Source organism: Cenococcum geophilum (assembly GCF_001692895.1).
Source record: "Cenococcum geophilum 1.58 unplaced genomic scaffold K441scaffold_32, whole genome shotgun sequence".
NCBI classification, from domain to species: Eukaryota; Fungi; Ascomycota; class Dothideomycetes; order Gloniales; family Gloniaceae; genus Cenococcum; species Cenococcum geophilum.
In genome coordinates, this window is record NW_027137590.1 from 576,859 (window position 1) to 601,268 (window position 24,410).

General features: G+C 45.6%; 8 protein-coding genes across 8 annotated transcripts; 5 read left to right on the forward strand and 3 right to left on the reverse strand.

The window, feature by feature from the left end:
* Nucleotides 1–2,137: 2,137 nt before the first annotated feature.
* K441DRAFT_614615 (uncharacterized protein) lies at nucleotides 2,138–3,230 on the reverse strand. The gene is made up of 3 exons (XM_067645693.1): nucleotides 2,845–3,230; nucleotides 2,728–2,787; nucleotides 2,138–2,661 (listed from the first exon to the last, which is right to left on the reverse strand). The coding sequence occupies exons 1-3, from the start codon at nucleotides 3,002–3,004 to the stop codon at nucleotides 2,315–2,317; spliced, it is 567 nt and encodes a 188-aa protein (XP_067501892.1). The 5' UTR covers nucleotides 3,005–3,230; the 3' UTR covers nucleotides 2,138–2,314.
* A 470-nt stretch (nucleotides 3,231–3,700) lies between these two features.
* On the forward strand, nucleotides 3,701–5,796 carry K441DRAFT_706698 (laccase-like multicopper oxidase; the record flags this gene model as incomplete). The annotated part of the gene is made up of 4 exons (XM_067653678.1): nucleotides 3,701–3,747; nucleotides 3,854–3,882; nucleotides 4,088–4,930; nucleotides 4,991–5,796. 4 exons carry the CDS (start codon nucleotides 3,701–3,703, stop codon nucleotides 5,794–5,796), a joined length of 1,725 nt encoding a protein of 574 aa, XP_067501893.1.
* Nucleotides 5,797–11,748: 5,952 nt separating this feature from the next.
* Nucleotides 11,749–11,988, forward strand: K441DRAFT_570129 (uncharacterized protein; the record flags this gene model as incomplete). Its single annotated transcript, XM_067643897.1, has 1 exon — nucleotides 11,749–11,988. A coding segment is annotated over one exon (240 nt), but the record flags the coding sequence as incomplete, so codon positions are not given.
* K441DRAFT_678934 (uncharacterized protein) lies at nucleotides 11,989–12,960 on the forward strand (the record flags this gene model as incomplete). The annotated part of the gene is made up of 2 exons (XM_067651207.1): nucleotides 11,989–12,463; nucleotides 12,527–12,960. The coding sequence occupies 2 exons, from the start codon at nucleotides 11,989–11,991 to the stop codon at nucleotides 12,958–12,960; spliced, it is 909 nt and encodes a 302-aa protein (XP_067501895.1).
* A 2,175-nt stretch (nucleotides 12,961–15,135) lies between these two features.
* K441DRAFT_663021 (uncharacterized protein) lies at nucleotides 15,136–15,505 on the reverse strand. Its single transcript, XM_067649133.1, has one exon. The coding sequence runs from the start codon at nucleotides 15,420–15,422 to the stop codon at nucleotides 15,225–15,227; it is 198 nt and encodes a 65-aa protein (XP_067501896.1). The 5' UTR covers nucleotides 15,423–15,505; the 3' UTR covers nucleotides 15,136–15,224.
* Nucleotides 15,506–16,058: 553 nt separating this feature from the next.
* K441DRAFT_570421 (uncharacterized protein) lies at nucleotides 16,059–16,893 on the forward strand (the record flags this gene model as incomplete). Its single annotated transcript, XM_067643917.1, has 3 exons — nucleotides 16,059–16,174; nucleotides 16,267–16,498; nucleotides 16,723–16,893. Coding segments are annotated over 3 exons (519 nt in total), but the record flags the coding sequence as incomplete, so codon positions are not given.
* A 2,026-nt stretch (nucleotides 16,894–18,919) lies between these two features.
* On the forward strand, nucleotides 18,920–20,783 carry K441DRAFT_663023 (amidohydrolase 2). The gene is made up of 5 exons (XM_067649134.1): nucleotides 18,920–19,145; nucleotides 19,200–19,814; nucleotides 19,926–20,130; nucleotides 20,217–20,310; nucleotides 20,395–20,783. Exons 1-5 carry the CDS (start codon nucleotides 19,097–19,099, stop codon nucleotides 20,539–20,541), a joined length of 1,110 nt encoding a protein of 369 aa, XP_067501898.1. The 5' UTR covers nucleotides 18,920–19,096; the 3' UTR covers nucleotides 20,542–20,783.
* Nucleotides 20,784–21,765: 982 nt separating this feature from the next.
* Nucleotides 21,766–23,168, reverse strand: K441DRAFT_678938 (putative paraoxonase; the record flags this gene model as incomplete). Its single annotated transcript, XM_067651208.1, has 3 exons — nucleotides 21,766–22,671; nucleotides 22,826–23,056; nucleotides 23,148–23,168. 3 exons carry the CDS (start codon nucleotides 23,166–23,168, stop codon nucleotides 21,766–21,768), a joined length of 1,158 nt encoding a protein of 385 aa, XP_067501899.1.
* Between the last annotated feature and the right edge of the window lie 1,242 nt (nucleotides 23,169–24,410).

Here is a 24,410-nt window from a genome sequence, read left to right on the forward strand (position 1 = left end):
TAAATTAATTAGGGAACTAGACAACTATTAAGAGTAATAGGTCGCGTATATTTAGTATTAGAGGTAGAGCAAACATTATAGGACGGATAAATATTTGCTTTAGTGCACTTTAAATAAGAGGACGGTTATTATAAAGATATACTCGCTAATATAATATAGACTAGCCCCTCTTTTAAACAATAAGAATACGGAGATGGTATAATCTTACTAAAAGATAATATCGCAGCAATAATACGAGCACGACGTTAGGCGTATAAAGAAGAAATTGCTTTAGGTATAATAAGTAATAATATTAACCAAATTAATTAAACGGATATTACACCTCTAATAAACAACTTAGAGATATTAGGAATCTTTAAGGATAAAGATAAAAAGGAGGGAGATAGTGTTACGGACGCTTTAAGTACAATATTATAACTACTTAGAGAAGAGACGGAAGAAGCTAGTTAGTTAATATAAGCACGGTCCAAGATAGAGCCAATAGAACTATATAATAAGGAATAGTAACTAAGGTTATATAACGTGCTATATATTAAACAAGAGGTATAGAAGGAACTTACGTACTTTATATATAAGACGTATATTACGTATAAGAAGGATTTTATAGGAGTACGGTTGTGTATTTAAGGACCCTTAGTCCCTACCTAGATAGTTCCTTCCTTATAGTAATTCTTAGAATATAATTGGAGTTAATCTATTAGGCAACCACTCCACCAGTTATTATTACGTTGTTAACTACTGTCTTTGCATTTCCTATACACCTAGCCTATTAACGAGCCTATCGTAGTTCCTGCTATAAGGTTCCGTTATACCTAGCATCCTAAAGCCCGTCTCCTAGTACTAAGTAATTGCCTTTTTTAGCCCTTTAACGTTATAGCCGCTAGTAATTATAAATAGGCCTTAATTAATAAAGTTAACGCATTAAATACGGTCCTTATTGCGATAGACGCTGTCTAGTATTGCTAAGAGCTTCGCCCCCTATAGTGGCTAAGAGGCCTTACCTTTTAACTACTATATATAAAGCTTGGTAATAGTAGAGATATAGCTATTTATAACTAAGTATTAGACTATCTCGTTAAATAGGGCGTCTAGGGCCTCCTTATCCTATATCTCCCCTTTCTCCTTTATAGCTTCCTCCTCTACGGATATAGCTGCCCCTACAGTTACCTTCCCCCCTAGCTACTCTCCTAGCCAGCTAGCTGTCTTCTACCTCTTCTTTACCCGCTCGCTATCTTTCTATATCTCTTTCTATTTTAACTTCCGTTTTTAATAGCTAGTAGCCCGCGATTCTTAGTTAATAATTTACTACTCTAAAAATAAGCAAAGCTTATCTTCTATTACCTAGGCGCCGTCTATATTACCTTCTAGTCTTATATACTAATCTTCCCACTCTTTTTACTTTAGCTTATACGCCCTTATAGTATTCTTTAAGCGCTAGGCCTTATAAATATTCTATAGCCGTACTATCTGGGCCTTAAATTCGCTCTAGAGGCTATAGGGTAGGGGGGCTAGGGGGGCTTCTGTTGACCGTAAAGTGGACCATAGGGTAAGGGGATTCTTAAAAGATTCTATATCCGTAAAAGGTAAGGGAGGGGCGTATAAGCGCGGCGTGGGTAAATAAAGTTACTAAACGCGTAAATATTAAAGGGGAAGAAGAAGAGGGCTCTATATTATATAATTAGAATTACGGTAGGCCTTTCTATATAAAATTAGAAGCCCCGCGTAAGCTAGCGCGGGCACAAGAATAGGAGAGGGTTGGAAAATAGATTATTAAGGCGACGTTAAGGTCAAAGGCGCGCTAAGGCCCTCTATACTAACCTAGTACCAACCTAGGCCTTAAAAACGCGTCCAAAAAGTAGGGGCCACCACCAAAGGGGGTAATATTTAAACGATATGTCGCGGACCTTGGGGGTTCGTGCGTAACCCGAGGTTATGCCAAGCCTAACCTGGACCTCCGATACCTATATAGCTGTATAAAATAGCAGAATACTACTATATTTATATAAATATTTAATATACTAAATATTAACACTTTTCATATTGATATTGAATATTGAACGCCAATACGCAATATTTAATAATTGTTAATCAATATTAAATACGGATAAGAACATTGATTAGACGTAGTTCTAGCATGGTTGTTTATAAAACTTGAAGACGCATTTTAAATGACTACAATACATATCAACAACTCTTCCCCCCTTTGGTTCAATAATAGCACTGGATCTTTGAGTGTAATTCATTGAGGTTGTCATAGTCCGCATTGGAAGGCTGGTAGCAACCAGAAGATAACAGTGCAGTTCAGGGCGTCGGCTTAAAGTGTTGGTGGCGCGGAATCCTTCAATGCCACCGGCACAGCGCTACTGTCAGTTTCGCCAGTCTGGTTCCACATCAGCGACCAGATTCCGGAGGATGCTGTGGGCTTGGCATAGAACAAAGCCTCCCACCCCCCCGAGGATGCCACCAAGAATGTGACGTGGCCGTAAAAGGCGAAACCAGATGATATTTGATCCGAAGTGGCATTTGAAGTGAAGCCTACTTGGTGAGATGACGCTTCAGGACTGGGCACATAGAATGATGCATCCGCCCAGGTTGCGTTGGAAGAAGTTGTAGTGTTGGGGTTAGCAATCCAACCAACAGAGTCATTGGGATTTTTAGTTACTATAAGATTTCGAATCAATATAGAACTCAATAGCTTAATAATTTATATTCTGAGGATATACATACAAGTTATGTTGGCCGAGGAAGAGGCGTTTGGTGGGGGTCCATGTCCAATGTAGGCATTGCCTATGTGTGATTAGTTGGGTGTTGTAATGTGTAGGTAGAAGTTCTATCTTGGCGTACCGTCAGAATAGAATACTGGAAGTCCGCCGATACCGCTGCCGTAGGCGTAGAGGCCGAATGAATCGGATGAGGTGGCGCGAGCCAAAAGTGGAGACGCAGAAGCAAGAACACTTGCAGCAAGGAGAAGAAAGCCGATAACGGGCGAAGTTGTTACGAACATGATTCTAAAGAAGATTGATAGATAGTGAGAAGAATATGTATTTTTTTAGAAAGTAGACGAAGGAATGATGTATTCAGCAGAGAAAGGAGTGGCGACTGGAGTGAGAGCTTTGTCCTCTACATATATTTTGGGACTGAGCCCATTTTGAAGGTTTGGCAATTGTGGGTAACGCAGCCCCGCTAGGATAGATTACGTTTCTGATTCCATCATAGGACGCGTCAGATCAATAGCCCATGATAGAAAACTTTTACAAGTCGATGGGGCGGTTTCGAGAACGGTTTAGTGCCAGGGGTGGACACGGCACGGTCCGTTCCAAGGGTCTACGTCGCTCTGCGGCTGTGCAGATCGATGTTCTCCACCAAAACAAGACCAGCCGGCCCCTGGCGAATGAAGCTTAACTAGTTTAGTCAGGCCGACTTACTATATCTGAACAAGAAGCCCGTGCCGGTCCCATGCTTAAGTAGGGATCGAAGAACTTTTCGTAAGCTGTTCATGGATCCCTGAGAGTTCAGGTAAATTTCAGTTACACTTTGCGGCCTCCCTGTTTCAATGTATTCATTTCCGGGTTACATAGTCTCTTCAATCTTAATGAGATGGTCCGCGCACAAAGCACAAATCCCAATTTTTGGCTCTAAAGTGGGAGAACTACTCCTTTTCTACATGACGTTTCATAGACACGTAGCACTCATGACCAATATGTGGCCGATTTTATGCCATCGTAGCGTTTCAGTAGATTTTACTGGGTCTACATGCACGGTTTAGCATCATCACCGCCTGAACACGGTATTTCCCATGAGCCTGAGCTTATGTCAAACGTCATCTAGAAGTCTTGGGGGTTGGAGTATAAAGATGTATTTATGTTTTCTGGAACTTGCTGTGTACATCAATTTAAATCCTCATCATTACTTCTCATATACTATCATTCATTAAGTTTTCACTCGCTTACTTTGCGATTCTGCGGACGCCGTCCCTCCTTCAGTCCTTGTTGTATCTTGAAATTCTTCTTTTCCTCTTGGAAGATGCGCGGAGCAATGAAGTTTGCATCTTTCGTCTTCATAGGCGGTATTGCCACGGTTGCTGCAGCCCCTTATCATTCATTCCTTTATCCTCGGGCCACTTGCTCTGGAAATTCTGCCAGCGACAGAACTGTATGGTGCGACTACGATATTAGTACCGACTATACGACCGAAGTCCCCGACACTGGAGTTACCCGCGAATATTATTTTGAGTTGACAGAAGTCACGGTAGCTCCTGATGGCTATTCCCGATCCGCTCTTACCGTCAACGGGAGCATTCCAGGACCTACCATCGAAGCTGACTGGGGAGATACCGTGGTTGTGCATGTTACAAACAGCTTAACTTCGAGTCAGAACGGCACCAGTATTCATTTTCATGGCATACGCCAAAACTTTACCAATCAGCAAGATGGCGTTTCATCAATCACTCAGTGCCCTACAGCTCCGGGAGATTCCATAACGTACACCTGGAGAGCGATGCAGTATGGCTCGACATGGTATCACTCCCATTTTGCGTTACAAGCTTGGGAAGGTGTCTTTGGAGGCATCATAATCAACGGTCCGGCTACAGCGAATTATGATGAAGATAAAGGCGTTCTATTCCTTACCGACTGGAGCCATCAGACTGTCGACGAGCTTTACACTTCTGCACAAGTGTCAGGCCCGCCAACATTGGACAACGGCTTAATTAACGGCACAAATGTTTATGGGGAGGACGACTCAAGCAGCCAGACTGGCTCTAGGTTTAACACGTCCTTCACGGCTGGTACTTCATATAGGCTCCGCTTGGTGAACGGAGCAATCGATACGCATTTCAAATTTTCTATTGACAACCACACACTCATGGTCATTGCGAACGACCTCGTTCCTATCGTTTCTTATAACACAACCGTACTCAACATTGGTATCGGTAAGTTACAGTTTGGCATGCTTTGCAGAAGTTACCTAGACTAATGCGATAAATTTCAAGGCCAACGATACGACGTCATCGTAACTGCGGATCAGTCTTCGGTAGCAGACAATTTCTGGATGCGTGCGATCCCACAGGTTGCTTGCTCAGACAACGACAGTGCAGACAACATTAAAGGTATTGTCTACTATGGAAGCACAGCTTCAACGCCCACCACAACAGCCTACTCGTATACGGATAGCTGCGACGACGAAGACGTCAGCGACCTCGTGCCATACGTCTCAAAGACTGTGTCAACCGAATATTGGGATGAAGATGAAACCGTTACCGTTGGCAAAAACAGTAACAGCCTCTTCCGATGGTACATGAACGGCACATCGATGGTCGTGGAGTGGAATGATCCCACATTATTACAGGTCTACAATGGCGACACAGATTTCACAAATACGAGCGGCGTCATAGAGTTGCCGGAAGCTGATGAGTGGGCCTACGTGATTATTGAGACGCAAGTGGCAGTACCACACCCAATACACCTGCACGGGCATGACTTCTTCGTCCTAGCACAAGGCACTGGTACTTACGATTCATCAGTCTCGTTGAGTCTGTCAAACCCGCCCCGTCGCGATACGGCCATGCTTCCAGCGTCTGGTTATCTGGTCCTTGCGTTTGAAACCGACAATCCAGGTGCTTGGCTCATGCACTGCCATATCGGTTGGCATACAGCCGAAGGTTTTGCCATCCAGTTTGTTGAGAGATACAGCGAAATTTCAGCGTTGATCGATTATGATACATTGAATTCGACTTGCGCAGCGTGGGAGACGTATACGACAGCTAACTCAATAACCGAAGATGATTCTGGTATCTAATTTTTTCCCTTTGCGCTTTACTACTTGAGTTTTTGTTGGAGCGATCAATGCAGTTGGAAAAAATATTTTTTAATGTTAAACCAGGGTTAACTATGAGATGACTTAGGTTCTATGAGCGAATAAATATTAAGAAGTTCGTTAGAGTTTCCACATTTCTTATGTCTGCCCGTAGCATTTCCTTCATTCCTTTCATGTTCCGTGATCTCCAACTGTTTCCTGTGCTCGCAGCTCTTGCACTGTTCATAACTTACCAAATCCATCAAATATAAATGATGAAGATGTGAAACACGGGATAGCTTATACACGTATGACATCAGATGGCGAATTTGGCCACAGTGATATGATCAGTGTTGGTGAGATTAGAAGTACTAAGGTAGAACATCTTGCCGTCAGTATAGAAACATAATTCCGATTAGTAAATCACGGAGCAAAGTATTCTACAGGGGTAGAAAGAGTTTGAAGCGTAGAATTTTGTTCATGTGGGTCAGCTGGAAGGGCGCTCATACCTGACTCTGGCCGACCCGAGAGATGACGCACTTAATTGTCTACACCGCTGGCGGTATACGGGTCTTCTGGATTATGGTAAGATGTTTAAATGGTCGGTTCGCTGAGCGTCATTTTCCTTACTAGCCCTCAATTTCCCTCTACGACGGTGAAGTTCATGACTCGTTTCGTGCTGGCGGAGGGTACCGGAGTGGACTCCTGACGGTAGGTCTTCTTCAGCTTCAGACGACGTTGGCCTGCGCGTCTGTCTCCGCTGTTTATATCACTTCCGTTTTGATCTTGAATAACTGCGCAGTCTCCTTCCATGAAGCTGATTGTGTGTAATTAGAAGGGTGTTCTGCCCAATGCCGATATATGACTTGTTCCGGATTATTCTGCCTTATACGGAACAATGTCGTGTATCGCTTTGAGTGCGTATTCCGGAATAAACGACTCGTTGCGGAATAGATAATCCCTGAGCTAGACCTAGTTAAGGTAATTTTGGGGCCGGGCATCCTACACGAGCCAAGGTCCCACGAATCGCTAGCCAATGGAACACCCGTAATCAAGGTAATACGGCATCCGCCCCACGGACATATCAAATTTGGAGATTATTTAGCATGTTGTGTACAGTCAAACCTCCTTAATATGATATGGGGTATATAACAATATCCTCTGCATTACGATCTACGCCCTTCGATCCAGCCTTTTTTGGTGTAATATTACGATAATCTGACTTTAGACAATATGGTTAAGCACCTACCACCAATATCAGTATAACCAGTGGAGAATTTGTGTGGGAGAGGGCCCGCGAGGTAGATATCCTAAGCTTTTTCAGGTATTAAGCTCCTCTTTTTCCTACTTATTCACCTAACACGTGACTCTTAATATAACAATACCTTAGTATTACGATACGCTCGGCCAAACAAACAGTATCGTACTAAAGAGATTTGACTGTAGTTAAAGATATTCTAGAATGAGGTAATTGATCTGGGATCCAGACGATCAAAGCGATACACGACTTTGTTCCTTTTTGAGGACGATTTGTTCCGGAATGAGGCACAAAATAATCCAGAACGAGTCATGTCGGTATTAAGCAGAACAAGGGTTGGTGTATTTCTTCGGTCGGCTAGCAGGCTTATTATGGTTTTCTTGTCGACTGTAACTCCCTAATCAACTCCTATGAGGCAAGGATGTGGATAGGGAGTCCAATTGATAGAACATTAGGGTATATTATATGAACAGACGAATCCTTGAGGGAAAAAGGAGGAGTCTGTGTGCGAGGTAAGGAAGGGGTTTTCCCTAGGCACGTGCAGCGCACGTGCCTCACAGGCGAGTCGCCTGTACCCCCACACAAAAAGCTGCAAACTTATTGCCCCTTAATATATTAATGAATAATATAATAAAAAGATATAAGTTTTTAAATAATAAATCTTTTTCTAATATATAGCCTTGCAATAACTTATATTTTTATAAAAGTAATAAATATATAAGTTAAAAAATTAAAAGACTTCACTTTTAAAGCTTTATAATAAATGTCAGGTGACGTAGTCCCCTCTTATATATATTGTTCCGCACAGCCGTGCCTGGCATCCAGTCATTCGCTTACATTTTAGGGTTTATGCGATGGCTAGGTGGTGCGGAGCTTATCACGTCGTAGTAAAGTATTTTCAAAGCTATAGTATATAGCTATAAAATATCTAGCTAGTGTGCTAGTTACTCGCTGTAAGGCAGTATTGCCAGGGTGTACGGTAGGGAGCAGGCAAGCCGAGCATGAGTCACATAGGGAGTCGATGGAAGAGGACGATATGGTAATGAGGGTAGGCAATAGCCTGAGTACAGAGACGAACCGATGAGGAGGGAAGGGCTGCAAGCCTGAGGTGCTTATAAGGAGGTGCCAAGGGCTAGCCGAAGGCTAGCCTTGGCGACCCCTAAGAGCCCCTAGGCGATGCAGCCGAGTAAGGGCCAAAATAACCCTTACACTCGCTTACCTTTTTGAATTTGTTTAGTGGCCGAGTGACGTAGAGCTTGTTACCCTACACTAGCTTTATAAAAATATATATATATAAGTAATTTTATAAGTAATTTTCTGTAATACAGTGCATTGCACGACCAGCTTCCCCCCCCTCCTTTAGCGAGCGCTACGAAATTTCAAATTCGGTACGCGCATCCAATCTCGCCTGACTGCCACCAACTGTACATAGTAATTGTAGCGAACGGCTGTGGCTACACGCAAGGACCTTTTTGGTTGCTATAGAGAATCGCCTTGGTTGGCCTTGGTTGGCCAGGAGAACCAAAATTGAAGACGTACTCCCCCCCTTAACTACCCCTCCCGTTGTGGCCGCCAAAACGCGAGTACAACGCTGTCTCTGCAGAGAGGTCGATGGAATTTGGCAATGTCGTGCGGGTGAAAGCCTCACGATATTTGATAAAGATCACGACACTGCGGAGGAAGGCCGATCTNAAGTCCGCCAGAAGCAAAGTTCTTGCAGCCAAGCATACGGCTTGTTGGTGGCGATTTGGCGAGCCCGCGTACCGAAGCGAAATATACTTTTTTTTCAAGGGGGGGGGGAAGCTGGTCGTGCAATGTACTGTAAAATTTTTATTATCTTTTATAGCGGTAAAGATATTCAACTGTAAAAAGTAATAGATTTTAATATAAGAGGCTGTAAGAGTACATGTATTGGATCCCGTCACAGTCGTGATAGATTCGCAAGTACTGTTGTCTTTTTGGCCTATATGGCGACGTAAAGGCGGAACACGTTACAGAGGCTCTTATCAAGAAGTGGCAGTCAATAAGAAAACTATAATATCCACGTGACAGCCTTAGTGACGGAAAACACGATTTTGTTATCTTATAAATCAGACCCGGGGGACCGTTAGTGCGTACGGGCGAGCATACTGCGCCTTATTACTAAATAAATCCCCCGAGGGTCTAAGATCCTATAGGCCTCGTTTTAGTATAAACTAAACATTTTTAAAATTGAATTTTATTGGGCTTACTGCGAGAATGGTTTGGAACATCAAAATACTGCCCCTTTCAAGCTCCGTGCACGTTTCCCCTAAGCTTCGTTCGGCAGAGGTCTCGCAAAGCTCCACAGACGATGAGCTTGCAACTCTATTAGGGCCTCCACAACGGCCTGCAGAGGCGTGCAAGATAGATATATCGCATAACCAGAGGGTTATCTACAATTCTATAGATCGATTTTTATAGTAACGTAGGTAATAGAGTTATAACGGTCGGCATACTAACAAATTTCGTCTGTGCCCAGTTTTAATGTTCCAAACCGTCATAACCATACCGACCGTTATAACCCTATCACCTACGTTACGTCCTAATTAAAAGAGTATATATATTTTTTATTAATATATTAGATTTTTTAGGTAATTATATCTTTATAAACATATACTATAGCCCTATATTTAGAATATTAAGAGGCGAGATATATTGTATAACGTAAGTTAGATTTTAAACTAAACCTAACCGACTACCTATATTTAACTTCCCGTAGAATAGAGCTGTGATATCGCTATAATATAGAGGCAATAGAGAAGTATATAAGGTATAGTAGTAAGGCAAGATTACGATAAAAATTACGATAAAACTAGACAAAACTAACCGATAAAATGCGACCAACTGCTGTATGATATAGCTACGACGTTGCTATTTAGTGTATTAGATAGAGAAGCTAAAGAGCTCCTACCTTATAGTATTTTTGCAACAACTAGACGTTATAAAAGAGTTGAGATATGGTAGTTAAGCAGGTCATTCTGGGTGCATTTTGATAGGGAGCAGTATGCCCGCCCAGACCTGCGGAGGATAGACCGGATAGGCCTCTCGGATAATAGACCTATCAGCTGATAGTCTCCGGATAGTCTTGGCAAAATCCCCTTAATATGCTTACACTTGTAATGCACCCCCCAATATTAAATAAATAATTTTTCTATTTGTATAGATTAATAGAGCTTGTAAAGCGCTTTAAAATGGTACCACTTTTATCTAAATATCCTAAGGGTAGCTAATATTATATAGATATAAAGCTTACAAGAGCTCTGCGGAATAAGGCTTAGGGGGAGCCCCGCACGGAGCTCTACCAAAGCTCAGCAAAAGCTCTGTACGAAGCTCTGCACGAAGCTCCGCAAAAGCTCCACAAGAAGCTCTGCAAAAGCTCCGCATAAAGCCCCGCAAAAGCCCTCTATAAAGCTCTCCATAAAGCTCTACTTGAAGCCCTATTTAGATCTCTAAAGCTTTACTAATACGTAGCACTAATATACTATAACGCTCTATATATATAGCTTTATATAAACCCTCTATAAGTAGGGCCTCTATATATAAAGCCTAGTACTAGCTATATTTATAGCGTTATATATATTTTTAATTAAATATTATTATATTATATGGAGGCTCTGCGTATAAAAGCTTTGCATAAGGCTTTATACAAGGATCTGCACAAATATCTACGTACAGAGGCTCTACACGAAGCTCTGCACGAAGCTCTGCACGAAGCTCTACACGAAGCTCTGCACAAAGCTTTTATATGGAGCCTCCGTAGTAGACCCGTCGTGCGCAGACCCGTCGTGCAGAGCCTCCGTATACAGAGCTTCGTGCAGAGCCTCGTGCAGAGCTTCGTGCAGAGCTTCATGCAGAGCCTCCGCAGAGCCTCCGCAGAGCTCCATGAAGATTCTCCGCAGAGTGAATTTCACTAGTACTAGCCATATTTATAGCGTCGTACGATAGAAATAAAAGATAGTTGAAATTCTACGGATGCCAAGCCTTATCTAGATATATCCGGATATTATCCGATATCCGGGCTATCCTCGGATAGGATTATTATCCGCCCGACCGGATAGGATAATTTATCCTCCGCAGGTCTGTGCCCGCCCGTGCGCGTAGTGCACGTACCAACGGGGGTCTGATTTATGAGATAACGATTTTAAACGTTTTACTTAGCACCTATAACTCCACCACCACGCTATATAACAGCCTACAACGCTTTAAATTTATAGGGTGGTATCTATTCTATAGTTTTACTTACTCGCTTTATTAATAAGATCTGGGTTTAGTTGCTGCAGAAGCGTTTCGCAGAGCGAGCGTATGCGGGCGGGAGGCTCGCTTAATCTTGATTTTCGCAAAGAGTAGGAGCAACGATCCAAGACAAAGAATATACCGCTTTTGGCTCCGCCCCCACCATGTTCATCCTTTCCGCGCAGCGAATAGGTTTGAGCCCGTATCTTATGCTTCTGCCGCGAAGCGGGGTAGGAGACCAACAGAGTGTTTGGTCACTCGCACCGAGGAATAAGGCTGGACCCCAAAGGTGCTGTTCTAGGAGTTTTTCTAACTAGCTGCAGGAAATCATTGTGCTCATAACCATGGCTCTGTCCTGCTCGCTGTTTTCCTATGCGAACTTTACCTTGCAAGCTAGTTCTGCCTATCACCCTGGTTGAGCTTCGATACTCTCTTCTAAAGTAATGTTGCTCAACCACAAACGTCAAGCCTTTCGTCCCTCTTGCCCTAGTGGCGGTAACTGGTACTCGTGCGGCTACGGCTCACGATTTGTCGGCTGCTGTAAAAGCCAGCCTTGCGTCAATAATTGTCCCGCAGGAAATCTTGAGCCAGCCAGCTTCGACCCAAGTTACTATGGCAAGTTTCCCGACCAGGAGTGTTCGGCCGGCAGTTGGTATACATGCACAGGCACGACCCCACCATTCATGGGATGCTGCAAATCCAACCCATGCCAACAGAATGGATGTCCAACGGAAGATCTTACATCTGGCTTTCTGAGCTCAAACCCCGAAGTTGCAGCCGCATTCTCCCCGAGCGGTGGATCTTCCACAGCAGCTTCATCAACAACGTCCAGTCGTTCAAGCTCTACAGCGGCAGCTTCCACTTCCACTGTATTAACAAGAACATCATCAGCCTCTACCGCAACTTCAGAAACCTCAACCACATTAACACAAAGCCCCACAGCAGTTACAGCGGCTTCGAAAAGCGCCCCAGTTGGAGCCATTGCTGGTGGTGCAGCCGGCGGCGTTGCAGTTCTGGCTATTATCATTGCTCTTCTTATATACTACTGCCGGCACGCAGCAAAATCCCGGAAAACAAGAAATGATGAAGTCAACAGACGGCTATCTTTTCCTCCCGCCGCAGCAATAATTGGAGATCCTAAAGCGACACCTCCGCCAGGTAAATTCTCTTACCATACCCATCTATTATCTAGCCCGAACGGCGCGCCTGACATTTTAGCAGACTCATCACTCCCAGCTTACTCAACACCTGCTCCATATCACCCAGCCCTCTATAACCCGGACAACCCAGCCATGAAGCCTGCATTCGAGCTTCCCGCTGGCTATGTACCATACTCGAGGAATGCAAGCGGCGAGCCGGCTTCGCCTACACAAAGCATCGCTCGTAAATCATTGCCGCATCGATTATCTGAGCTCTCTGGGGAGAGCGCGCGAGCCCGAGCAGAGCTAGAGAGCCCGCATAACTCCCCGTCACTACAAAGCTCGCAAAGTCCTCCGCAGGGCTCGTACAGCCCCCCTCAGAGCCCACAGAGTACGAGATCAAGCGGAGCAAATTGGACTAGGTTACCATGGATAGGATCGACAAATGCGGGGGTGGGTATTAAAGAGGAGAGATCGGAAAGTGAAGGAAGACGCGCAACGTACGAAGGGACGTAATCGTTTTAAGATCGATGGTATAGAAGAATCATATTGGACTTGAATATTTGTAAATTTTTTCCACTTCTTTGAACAATTTCTCATCGTAAGAATCCCTTATAAGCATACATAATGCCCAATTCAAGATTCTATAATAATGTAAAGTTAATTCATAAATTGACACTAACATAATTTATAATTCATTTTACATTAGATAAACAATGTATACTACCTGTTACTTATCCAATACGTTCTTATTCTTGTGTAGCCTGTACAGAAAACTGTCTTATTCTTCCCTTTCCAGACGAATGTAAAGCAAGAAGTCCCCCGATAGTGTCCTCTTACTAAGACGTGGTTCTACAACTGAGATAGGTTTGATAGTCAGTGAAGAAAATTTGACCGTAAAATGGCTTCTCTTCTTAGAAAGTCCAACCTCTAGTCTGCGAGTAGCAGCGGCGCGTTTAAATATCGTATGACTCTTGCATAGCCATGACTGGAATGGCCCTTCAAAATCCCAGTACCCCGAGTAATGGGTCTTCATGTACCGTAACGAGTTCTGGAGAGACCTGTATTCGCATTCACTGCTGAGCTACTCTCAAATATAAGATATGCCGGTTCGTATATATTACCCATATTCTCAATCTGAGCCGCCACGTCGTCATCGTCATCCTGCTGAACAAAGAGTATCTTCCTAGAGGTATTGAATACTAGTTTGAGGTAAAAGTAATCTAGTATCTCGAATTGTGGCAGGAACTTTGACTTACAAATTCTCAAAAACTCCCGGAGTGAACAAGCAAGCCCTAATCTCTTCAGACAAATGAAGTTGACGAACACCTCCCTAGACATAAACTAGTCCGGCATATCTGCAGTCACCGGGTGTGAGTATCACGCAACGATTCCATGGATCCACTGAACGAAGCTTAGAGTAGGATGTGCTATTATCCTTCCATTGGCTTTTCAAAACAGTCCCCCGGAAGCTCTTACCAGCACTCTTGTAGTCACCATCGGAGGAGTTGTGTATCTACTTCGTTTTTCCCCGTCACTCGTCCACAACACATTTTGTTTTCGGGCCGCACGTACGAGACGTTCTTGTGGGAGGTTTTGCTAGGCAGACGCGGAACCTTAATTTCAGGTATGTCCTTGGTTGAATGCAGCGTTCCTATGTCTAAATATACTTCTACATGCTTCAACTTCGTTATGTGAGATTTGATGTACTAGGTTCCCATTAGCCTTAGATATTACGAGCCCCTATTCGCCAATTTAAAGAAAATGTTTGATATGAAGAAGTAAAAGCTGGTGTTAAGAATATTACACATCTCCTAGAGAAGAACTTTGTTCTTATATTTGTGTCTGAGACCACACTATATGTTTATACTTCACGTCCTTGCCCGTTTAAAATTTTGGATAGATAAAGTTGCACCATTAGCTTTCCTTAGTTATGGTGTTTGAGCTAATGGACAATTTTCTACTAAATGATAACGGTTAGACAAATGAAATAATGATATAAATTTTTGTGCCCCCACCCGCAACCGTTGTGCTTATGATATTCCCTTCGATCATCCGCAATTGTAGGTCTCACCTTTCTACATCACTAAAATTAATCTTCATGGGCGTTCCTTCGTCCTAGCACACCAACTGATATGTAGTACTGTCCGTTTTTCTTAAAACATGCTTTCAATCCCGGGCCCAAATCTCTAACTTTCTTCCAAAATGCCTACTTCCGGCTCAATCCCCGACAGACATCAAACCAATAACATGAGCAAAACCAACCCCCTCGTCTCTTCCTAGATCCTCGTCTCTTCTTATATGAGCCGACAGCTCCAGATCCCACCCCATTCGTTGGTCCATCATCTTTCGGAATAAGGCTCGTATACTCATTCTCTTGCCCAGCATTGCCACTCGGCCTGCCACGATGCCGCAGCAGCCCGCTATACACCCCCGAATGCCACCCATTAGCCCGCGCATACCGCACCAAATCATCGAACGACTCCTTCTCTATCTTCCTACTGTCCTCACTCAGCTGCGGATTACTCCATCGATCATCCCGGACTTCCTTGAGCCAGACTTTGGGACAGCGGTATGGCTCGCTGGCAAAGACCCAGTTTTTGCGGACGAGGGATTGGGGTTCTTCTAGGAAGAGCTCGGGGATGGTGAAGCGTCCGGGTGCCGGGTGGAGGGGGAGGTATTCTCCAGCAGAATGGCCATGGCGGCGGAGGTATGTGTTAGAGGGGCCGAGGTCACCGAAGGTGGTGAGCTGAATGGATGAGTTAGTGTACTAATGTGGTTCAGAGAAGAGATAGAGCGCGGCGGACAATTAAGATCCATGCTGCGTCGTCGGACGGGTTAGTGACGAGAAAAAGGACGGGACGGCCAAAGCAATCGTCGGGGACGGTGTCACCGAGGTCGAGCGTATTGTATGGGATACGGCGCTCGTATGGTAGCCACAGGATAGTGCCGGGTTTGAAACGTGATGGGGGGAGCATCTTGGCCTGTTTATTTTTTCGATACGAGAACCCTAACGGGTGAAATGAATGGGAAACTGATTAGCGGATAGATTTAATAGATGCTGTTGGGATTTAGTATATGCTTTTCCCCGCACTTTTACGTGGCCGAGAGCAAGTTCTCGTAAATGCATAAAGCCACCTGCATTGCTGATTGGAAGTCAGGTCAGGCCACGTGAGGAAGCGGCAGCCAGTGCTGTTAATCAATATTCAATACTTATCGATAAAGATTCAGTACTTTTCAATTACGCCATATTAATATAGGGAAACGATAATCATACACCCTCTACCCAAACAAGATTAGATCCTTGCCACTTGAAGTTAGAATATCACGTGTGTTGACTTTTTACACCTAGGTCGTGAAAGTTAAAGTGTATAACACCTTTAAGGTCGTGCTTAGTTAACTGGTAGGACTACGGAGTGCTCTACGAGGCGCTGTAAGAACTAGATTGGGTGCTGCTGCCTCTATTTGACGTCTGTAGATTGCCTCTACGGGAGCGCCCGCGCCCGCGCCCGCGCCCGCCCGCGGGTAGTGCAGCCAGTATTTCGCTCGAATGCTGAGAGCTCTCGCTAAGTTATTAATGCGACTCGTGGAGCCACGTTCTCGAGGCCGAGAGGTTCGAAGGCCGGTTCGTTATTCGCCGGTTCACGGACCAGTTCACGGGGGCCGACGAGCTGGAGCGATCGACCAAAGCGGCGCAAGCGGAGATAGATGAAGAAGAGGAGAGGGAGGAGTAAGGGCGGCTGAAGCTGCTCTACAAAGACTCTGCGAATATTAGCACTTCGTAAGGCCAAATCTTATCCTTTTGTGGATAACATCTTACAGAATTAGACCACAGGACTTTGGCATCGCGGAAATCGCTAGGGCCGCGCTGCAGGAGATAGTTGATAAGTTCATCGAAGACGCGAAACCGTCAGCGCCGCAATGCATACGAATCCCAATTAAGTCAGCGAAGGCAAAGGCAATCGAAGTGCTCGAGGGTTCGGTACAACGCGATTTCAACGAGCTTAAAGCGTCCGTCGATAACTTGGAGAAGTGGAAGGAAAGCCATGGGCCTGTAAGTCGAGCTCCGGACGCTGGTGCATATTGCTCCGACACTTGTCATCTAGACATATAATGCTTTCAAGAAACTGTGTGGCACTCTCGACGACCATAAGAGCATCTTTGCGATATTTCCGTCGCAGAACAATTACACCTTGGTATTATGTGCGAGCCTTTCTTGCCTCGTGAAGGTGAGTGATCCAGATGTACCGTATAAGATACGACGACTGATCAAACCAGGCAGCTAAGAATCACGGCGACACCGCCGAAACACTATCCAAATCCATGGCCAGCATTTCAGACAAGGTCACGACATGCTCCAACTTAATCTTAATTATCAAGACCCAGAGGCTGAGAAAATGCTCGCAAACATCTACGCCCGCATGTTCCAGTTCTACAAACACGCCATAGAGCGGTACCTGCACTGTAGGCTTTCTAGACTATTCCGTAGCTTCAACGAGAATCTGAAGAAGGGATTTGACGATGCGACGAAAGACCTTGAGGACCGCATCAACGAATTGTATCGCGAGGCCTCCATCAGCAGCACCGCCATGATTGCCATGCTCCACGGCGAGGTTTCGAGTCTGAAGACTGAGGTGCACCGCCAGCGGCGAAACTATGCAGCACAGGACACCTTAGCCGGACATCGAATGGTTATCCTATTGGAGGCCAGCTGGATGGACAGCAAATCCCCCAAGCGGACCCTCGAAGCCGAAAAACCCAGCCGTTTGGCAGTCGAGCCCGCATCCCGCATCCAAGACGTAACCGTCGCCAGCATAACGCGCGCCCAAGCCCGCGCTCACGGCCCCGCCCTGGAGCCTTTCATTATAGGCGACGAAGGCCCGGGCCTGTTCGGCGCGGGCCGCTTCTGGCTCGCCAAGGAAGAGGTGCTGCCTAAGCTGCGAGCGTGGATGATCGATACTGCGGCGCCGCGCACGTTGTGGGTATCCAGCCCCTTCTGGCCTGGCCGGGATGACGAGCGCGCGGGCGGCGGCACTGGCGGTCGTGGCGGCGGCGTGGCAGGCGGAGACGCCGCTCATTTCGCATTTTTGCCAGCGGCATTGGGACAAAGTACGGGCGGGGATGAGCATTGAGCAGGTTGAGTTGGTGGGGTTGGTGTACAGCTTGATTTACCAGCTGTTGGAGTTTAGCAGGCGGATGATGAGTTAGATGTCAGTAAAGAAAGCCTCGCGGCGTTGAATGGGGGGGAGGAGTCATGGAGCGCGAGCCTAGAAGTCCTGCGGTCGTTGCTGGACCGCACGCCTGTGTTGATGTACTGCGTAATCGACGGACTGAATGATCTCGAGTGAGGGGGTGGTGGGGAGTGGTGGGACGGTGTTTAATATCCTCCTCACAACAGCGGGGCAGTCGCGGGTGCTGCCGTTATGTGTGCAATTGAAGGATAGGCATATTGCGACGAAGGGGGTGAGGGAGGTGGCGAGGGTGGGGAGGAGGATTGAGTTGGAGCCTGTGGAGCAGGAGGGGCCGGTAAGGGAGAGATCGAGGGGAAGCCAAAGGAATGCTATATCTAAAAGGGGAAGGCGCGGGGTGTCACGTAAACCGAAAGCGAATTTTTCGTCAATAACTTCCTATTAGGAGCACCACCAGGACTATTAGGACTATTAGAACAGTTAGAAAATAAAACTCTAAACTTAAAAATTAAACATATTGATAAAATAGCAGTTTGTCTATTAATGCATATATTATAATTTAATAATATTAATATTAATAGCTTTTATAATTATTAAGTTATAAAATGGTGTATTTTGGTGTATTTTGGTAGGGAAAAGCCATGCATGAGGTGGGACCGTGCACGAGGTGGCCCATGCGTCTACCACTACATCCTGCGAATGAATCGCCCTTCGGTTTTCTGAAAAGGCCTCTCGCTATCCAGCAGCATATCCAAATCGTTTCAGCTTCCATTGTACACTCTTCTAATAGGCCATCAACGATTCCCCCCACTCCGTTCATCTCAGTGCTGTTCTCAGCGAGCCCGATACCTCCGCTTTCGCTTGTCCTGTCGTTTACCAGGTGATACACCTGCATCTAGCTGCTTCACCCACAGTACTTGTGAGGACTTAGCTTGCGCGCTGAGCAAGTTCTGATGGACCTGGCACCCCGCTGGTGTGAGTAATGGGTGATAGTAGTGACTGAGAAAACATCAAGGAGAAGCATAGGTGCAATTTCTTACGGACATACTTGGACTAGGTGCACTACGATAGCAGGCGGTTTTGAGCTAGCGGGCAAACGACTAGAACCGTTCCCTACGCAAACATAGAACTACTTGATATCAAGAACAACGATGCATCTCAGATATTACATGAAAGCGGAAATGTGATACAGAATAATTTAGCCCCTTGCCAAGGTGGGGAGCCGTTCAACACTCCAAGTGTGCATCACAGTAACCCCAGTTCTCATCCTTTATACCATCCCAGCTCCCCATCCTACGACGCGCAGCATTCTTGTGTACTAAATCTCTACATTTATAAGCCGGAGTTTGGAAAAAATCCGCTTCTCGGATCTAAGTCAACGTTGCCATCATATGCTTACAGTGATTTTCGCATTTCTGGTCTCAGTCTTGCATTCCACATCATACTGCAGTTCACTTGCCAACATGAGTTATTCTCCTACAATCACGAGAATAATTGCGGCTGCAAAGTCCGGTGGGCCCCTCTTCATTGCACTTTTCAACGGCACACTAACGCACCGTACCGTAGATGGTATTGATCTCACCGTCCTACCATTCGCAGACGCTGCCTTTGCCTCCATTGATGCCGTCCTAGTCCCTGTGGCTTCCGACCCTCCTTGCTTTGAGAATGCTACGAGAATCGATACTCACGTTCATGTTGTCCCAGACTGGTACCGAGAACTTGCGCCATCCGCAGCTGGTAGAGGAACGCCCAATTGGAACGTACAATCGCATTTACAATTCATGGTCGACAACCACGTCAAACGCAGCATTATTTGTGTCTCCACACCGCAAGCTAACCTCTTCCCCGGCTCTCCAGAACTGACTGCTGCACTTGCACGTGTCCTTAATGAATTTGTAGCTGCTCTTGTGCGCACGTACCCGGATAGGTTCTCGTTTCAGGCGATCACGCCGCTTCCGTATACAGACGCAGCGATTAAAGAGGCTAACTATGCGCTCGACAACCTCGGAGCTATCGGTGTAGGCGTTCTCACAAATCACGAGGGAAAATATCCTGGAGATGTGTCATTCAAGCCTCTTTGGCAAGCACTAGAAAGCCGGAAGAGTGATAGAGAGATCGTTTTCGTTCATCCAACCGATCCGGTTATCAATATCGACGGAAGACTGGTGCCCTCTAATCCCGGTAAGTTTTCTTGTAACTTTATCCTCACTCCTTCCGTATTCAATCGTGGCACTCTTTATGCCAGACCTGCTTTATGCGTATGATTATTCTCATCAGCTCACTATCTGAAAGCACCTTTCCGTTCTGGCCTAGGCGAGTTCTACTTCGAGACCGCCCGCGCTATATCCTCTCTCACAGCATCACGCACTATCCACGACTTCCCAAAACTGCACTATCGGATCTCTCACGGTGCTGGCGCATTCCCTTGCATTGAAGATAGGTTTCTCCTTGGATTCCCAGATTTGCAGGCTGAGGCTAGAGAGATATATGCCACGCGGTTAGTTCAACACGGTCATATTCCTCTGCCAGTTTAACAACGTGTCGGAGGAGTTCAGTAACTCGGAGCCTGGCTGATCTTTGTAGATTTTGGTACGATAGCGCCGGTCCCATTTATCCTCGCCAAGTCAAAGGTTTAATGGCTTATGGTATCCCAATCTCCCAGCTTGTTTTTGGGACTGTAAGTAGCTTTCCTCTTTATCATGGTCTCAATTCACATCTCCACCTCCTTTACCACTCTCAATATGCTGATTCGCTTATGCAGGACTATCCGTACGGCATTGGCTTCTGGGATGTGAAAGCAAATATTGCTGGGCTAGCTGATGCGGATTTCTTGACTGAAGGAGAAAAGAAATCTGTCTTCTACAATAATTCGAAGGAGCTTTGGAAAGGCAAGATTGAAGATTTTTGATATGGATTAAAACATAAGAATGGGTAGAGTTTTGCCGTAGAGTTTTGCCGTAGAGGCAATATCACTGCTCGCCCTGATCGATGAATTTCCCTTGGGGCTATTAGACTTTTAGACGGAAGTCAATTCGTAAAGTAGAATGGGGGACTTGCCAATTTCCCTCGCGCTGGCTAACTTACACTCTGAAATGCTAGAAAGCCAATGATTGCCTATTTAAATAGCCACGTTGTCTTCACCGATACCACTCCATGCCTGTACTTGCTTAGATAAGCTGCTCTGGGTGACTTCATATTTCTAACTGTGCAACATTTACTCGTCCACAGTACACAGTGCTTACGCAACCAATTACCTAGGGTCGGTGCCTCGTAGCCTTAAGTGGCGAAATGATGCAGAAGAGAGCCAAGGCCATAAGACCTCCTGGAAAGTACCAAAACCATCTCGAAGACAGCCAATACTTTTCCACGCACCACTATGAACATTGTTCAGATCTTCAATGATGTGATTTCTCAAGGAAAAAAAAAGACAAGAAAGGTCCCGCTCAAGGAACACGAGCTTCGGAAAGCAACCAAGCCACCTGCTAGCAAGCGTTCCAACATTGCACGAAAATTTGGCATGAGCAAAAAAAAGGACCCAAACAGCGAGTCCTACTTCTGCTGAGAAGTTTGGTCGGATCCTGAGCCGGATCTCAAGCCTTGCGGAAAGCTTTGCTCATGTGCTTCTCGAGTTGCAAACGTTCTTTCTCTCTCGGATGAGCAGCATTTGCATTTATTTATCCATATAGATGCACTTGATCTTGGGTCACGGGAAGGGATATCTTCAGACATCTCAAATTTCTGGCGCAACCGCGGTAAAGACAATGAGAAAGCATCCAAGCCGATGGAGGAGTTTGAGCACTGTGAAGTGCTCCAACGGTCATGTCGGCAAATGCTGAAGGATAAGAAAGGGTAACCAGTCTAGCAAACGTGGTCAAGACAAGAAAAGACTAGGATAAAGAACTTTTTTTCCACATGACCATTATGTGTAAAGTGTATATTTGCCTTTCATGGAGTGAAAGGCCCATAACTTTCTTTGCATTGCCGTCATTAGAGAATTCCAAGACTTGGTTAATCGAAGAATGAAGACGGCTGAGCTGATAACCTTCTTGAGTATTGGGAAACAGAAGCCTCAGCAACCAGATGTTGAATTCTAGTAAATCAAGGCATCATGAGAGCTCACCGCTAACTCACCTCACTCCTTCCAAACCATTATACCTCTCTCATATAACCCGGTCACTATCCCCAGGCCCTTCTTAGTATCTCTTATGGCGGTACAGCTGGTCTGAAAGTCTAATCCCTGATACAACTCCCTCAAGCCAGCCTCCTCAGTCCACTCACCGACCCAACTAGGCGCCCGCACTTTGCAGACCTCGCTTTCTCTTTCCTCCGGTTTGTCTGAATTGCAAAGCGCCCTCGCGCCCGAGACAGTAACAAGGCTCGGAGCATGCGGATGGCCTGCTATAAGCAGCTTCCCGTTTGCGTCCACTGAAAGGTTATCTATGAGTGAGGGCACTCTTATAACTTTCTGTAGAACTAGATCACTCTGTTTCGTCATAGTGTAAAGGTATACACCTGGCTTGGATGTTGATGACACAGCAAGCGTGGTCTCATTAAGCACTGCAATTCCATTTGGGAAGGGGATATGCGCCACGATTTTAGCAGAGTCGGTGATGAGGTTGACGTGCACAACACTTCCACCTGGGACTGCGAGGTACGTCTCCGCTTTTGCTAATAGAGTATTTTCGCGAGCAGGAAAGTAGTGATCGTTGGTGAAATAGATCTCCGTATCCGTAATAGCAGCGATACTATTTGGTGTATGCACAAGAGGGTGTTTGAGAGTGCGAATGTGTGTGGCGGTGAGAGATGATACCGAGAGGTGAAATATCTCAATAGTAGAACCGGTGCTAGCGTGGTTCACCACGTAAAGTGTAGAGGTTGGCACGTAGTACTCAATGCCGAGTGGATGGAAATCTGTATCACCGGATGGGAAGTCGGTAAGAGTGAGGCGCTTAACAGCTGCTTCATCGGAAAGATCGAAATTAGAATAGTCATAAATATAGAGAGCACCACTAGGGACCCGTTCGTTGTGGAAATTGCCCTATAGAAAGTATAGTTAGTGTCGACGCATGTTTATGTGTCTAATCACATCGTTCCGGAAATCAAATACGCTTTGTAACAAGCCTGGGCCAAATTCTTTTTGAAAGAGCAATCATTCCAAGCCGACTCGAAGTAGCCAAGAGAATTCATCTCACCATGACAGTATTCCACTTGTCCCTCCCCACATCACAACTTAGTATAGCTAATCCCATAGCCTCGTCCAGCAGAGCGTCCTCGCAATTTCTCAGCTTATTCGCGAACTTCACTTCATACTCCTTGAACGTAGAGAATTTATTTAGTTTACCCGGGGCGTTGCGGAAGAAGGTTTCGAGGACTTGTTCACGGTCATAGAGGTAGGGCGACGCAAGGGAGAGGAGAATGAGACCCTAAAAGACAGCATTATTAACGATCAAGACTTTCAAGTACACAATAATTTGCGTTTGGTCCTCTTGGCTGTAAAGAGAATGGTGAGCTTACGATGGTAGTCTTGAGATACATTTTGAGCTAGCTTCAGGTTGACGAAGCTCAGCCAGAAAAGAGCAAAGCCGAGACGCGTAGTTCACGGTGGTAGCTCCTAGGAGAGAAGCTAACGAGAAGCTTCGAAGACTTCGAAGACTTCGAAGAAAAGGCTAATATGCATTGAGCGGAGTCTGACAGACCAAAGCTCCCCTTGGTGCTAAGCTCCCTTGCTTGGCTCATCCTCGGCCACCGCTGCTCACCCTCGGCTTAGGTGGAATTGTGAGGTCACTTTCCTCTTAAAACTACCGGGGGCGTATAGTTTGGTTTTAGGTTGAACACTCATATATATAGCAACAGCAGTTGTGAGATACCTATCTACCTACAAAATGCGCGCTGAAGAGCTGCCATATTTCCTTGCTCTACCCCTCATTAGGCAGCCCCACTTTCATCAAGGAGCTTCAAAAGACCCATAACTAACCGGAGAGCCTCAACTCTTTGGATACGCTTGCGAAGGTCAAGTAGCTCTGAGCAGCGAATATGTAGATCTCGGCTTAATGGCTTGTTTTGGCAAAGCTCCTCTATATAGGTGCGGTATAGAGTAGCAGAAGCGAGTTGCAGACAAGTTCCTTGCATACAGAGGACAAATGCTCTATAACTATCCCGTCCTGGTCCTTGAGTGTATGCAGTAATCCCCTGTCCTAAGATTTGCAATGCTTGCTGAGTGATAGGGTCTATCTTATAATCCGAGTCCCGTGCCTAGATTGGCTTCCACCACTATGCCTACTACTAGAATTGACCTTAACCTGTTCCTGTCGACTAATTGGACTGTATAGTGCTCTACGAGGCTGCGCGTGAACTTAATTAGGTGCTACTGCCTCTGATAACTACGAACGGCCTCCGCGGGCTTGCGCACGGTCGCCGGAGTCCGTTTGTCCTTTTTGGATCGCTTTATAATTATGGTAGAGCCTTGCAGCTTCGCTTGGGCGTTAAAGCCTTTAATTCCTGCTTCTGCTGAGTCGTAATTTGCTATGGGCGCGACGTTGAGGGCCGTGGTAGTAGTAGTAAGGGCTATCGGCAGGGNGGTGTTGAGATTTTGACAGATGTAAACAAGTTAAACGCACGTGATATTCTAACCTATTAAGGCAAGCGCTAAACGTGTTTTGGGGGGAGGGGTATCTACCTATTAAAAAGGGGTATCTAAATAGCACCGTCTAAAACATAAGTATTATAGTTAGGTTAGTCGAACTTTTAGCATGGTCAGGCGACCTGCATCCTCGGTTT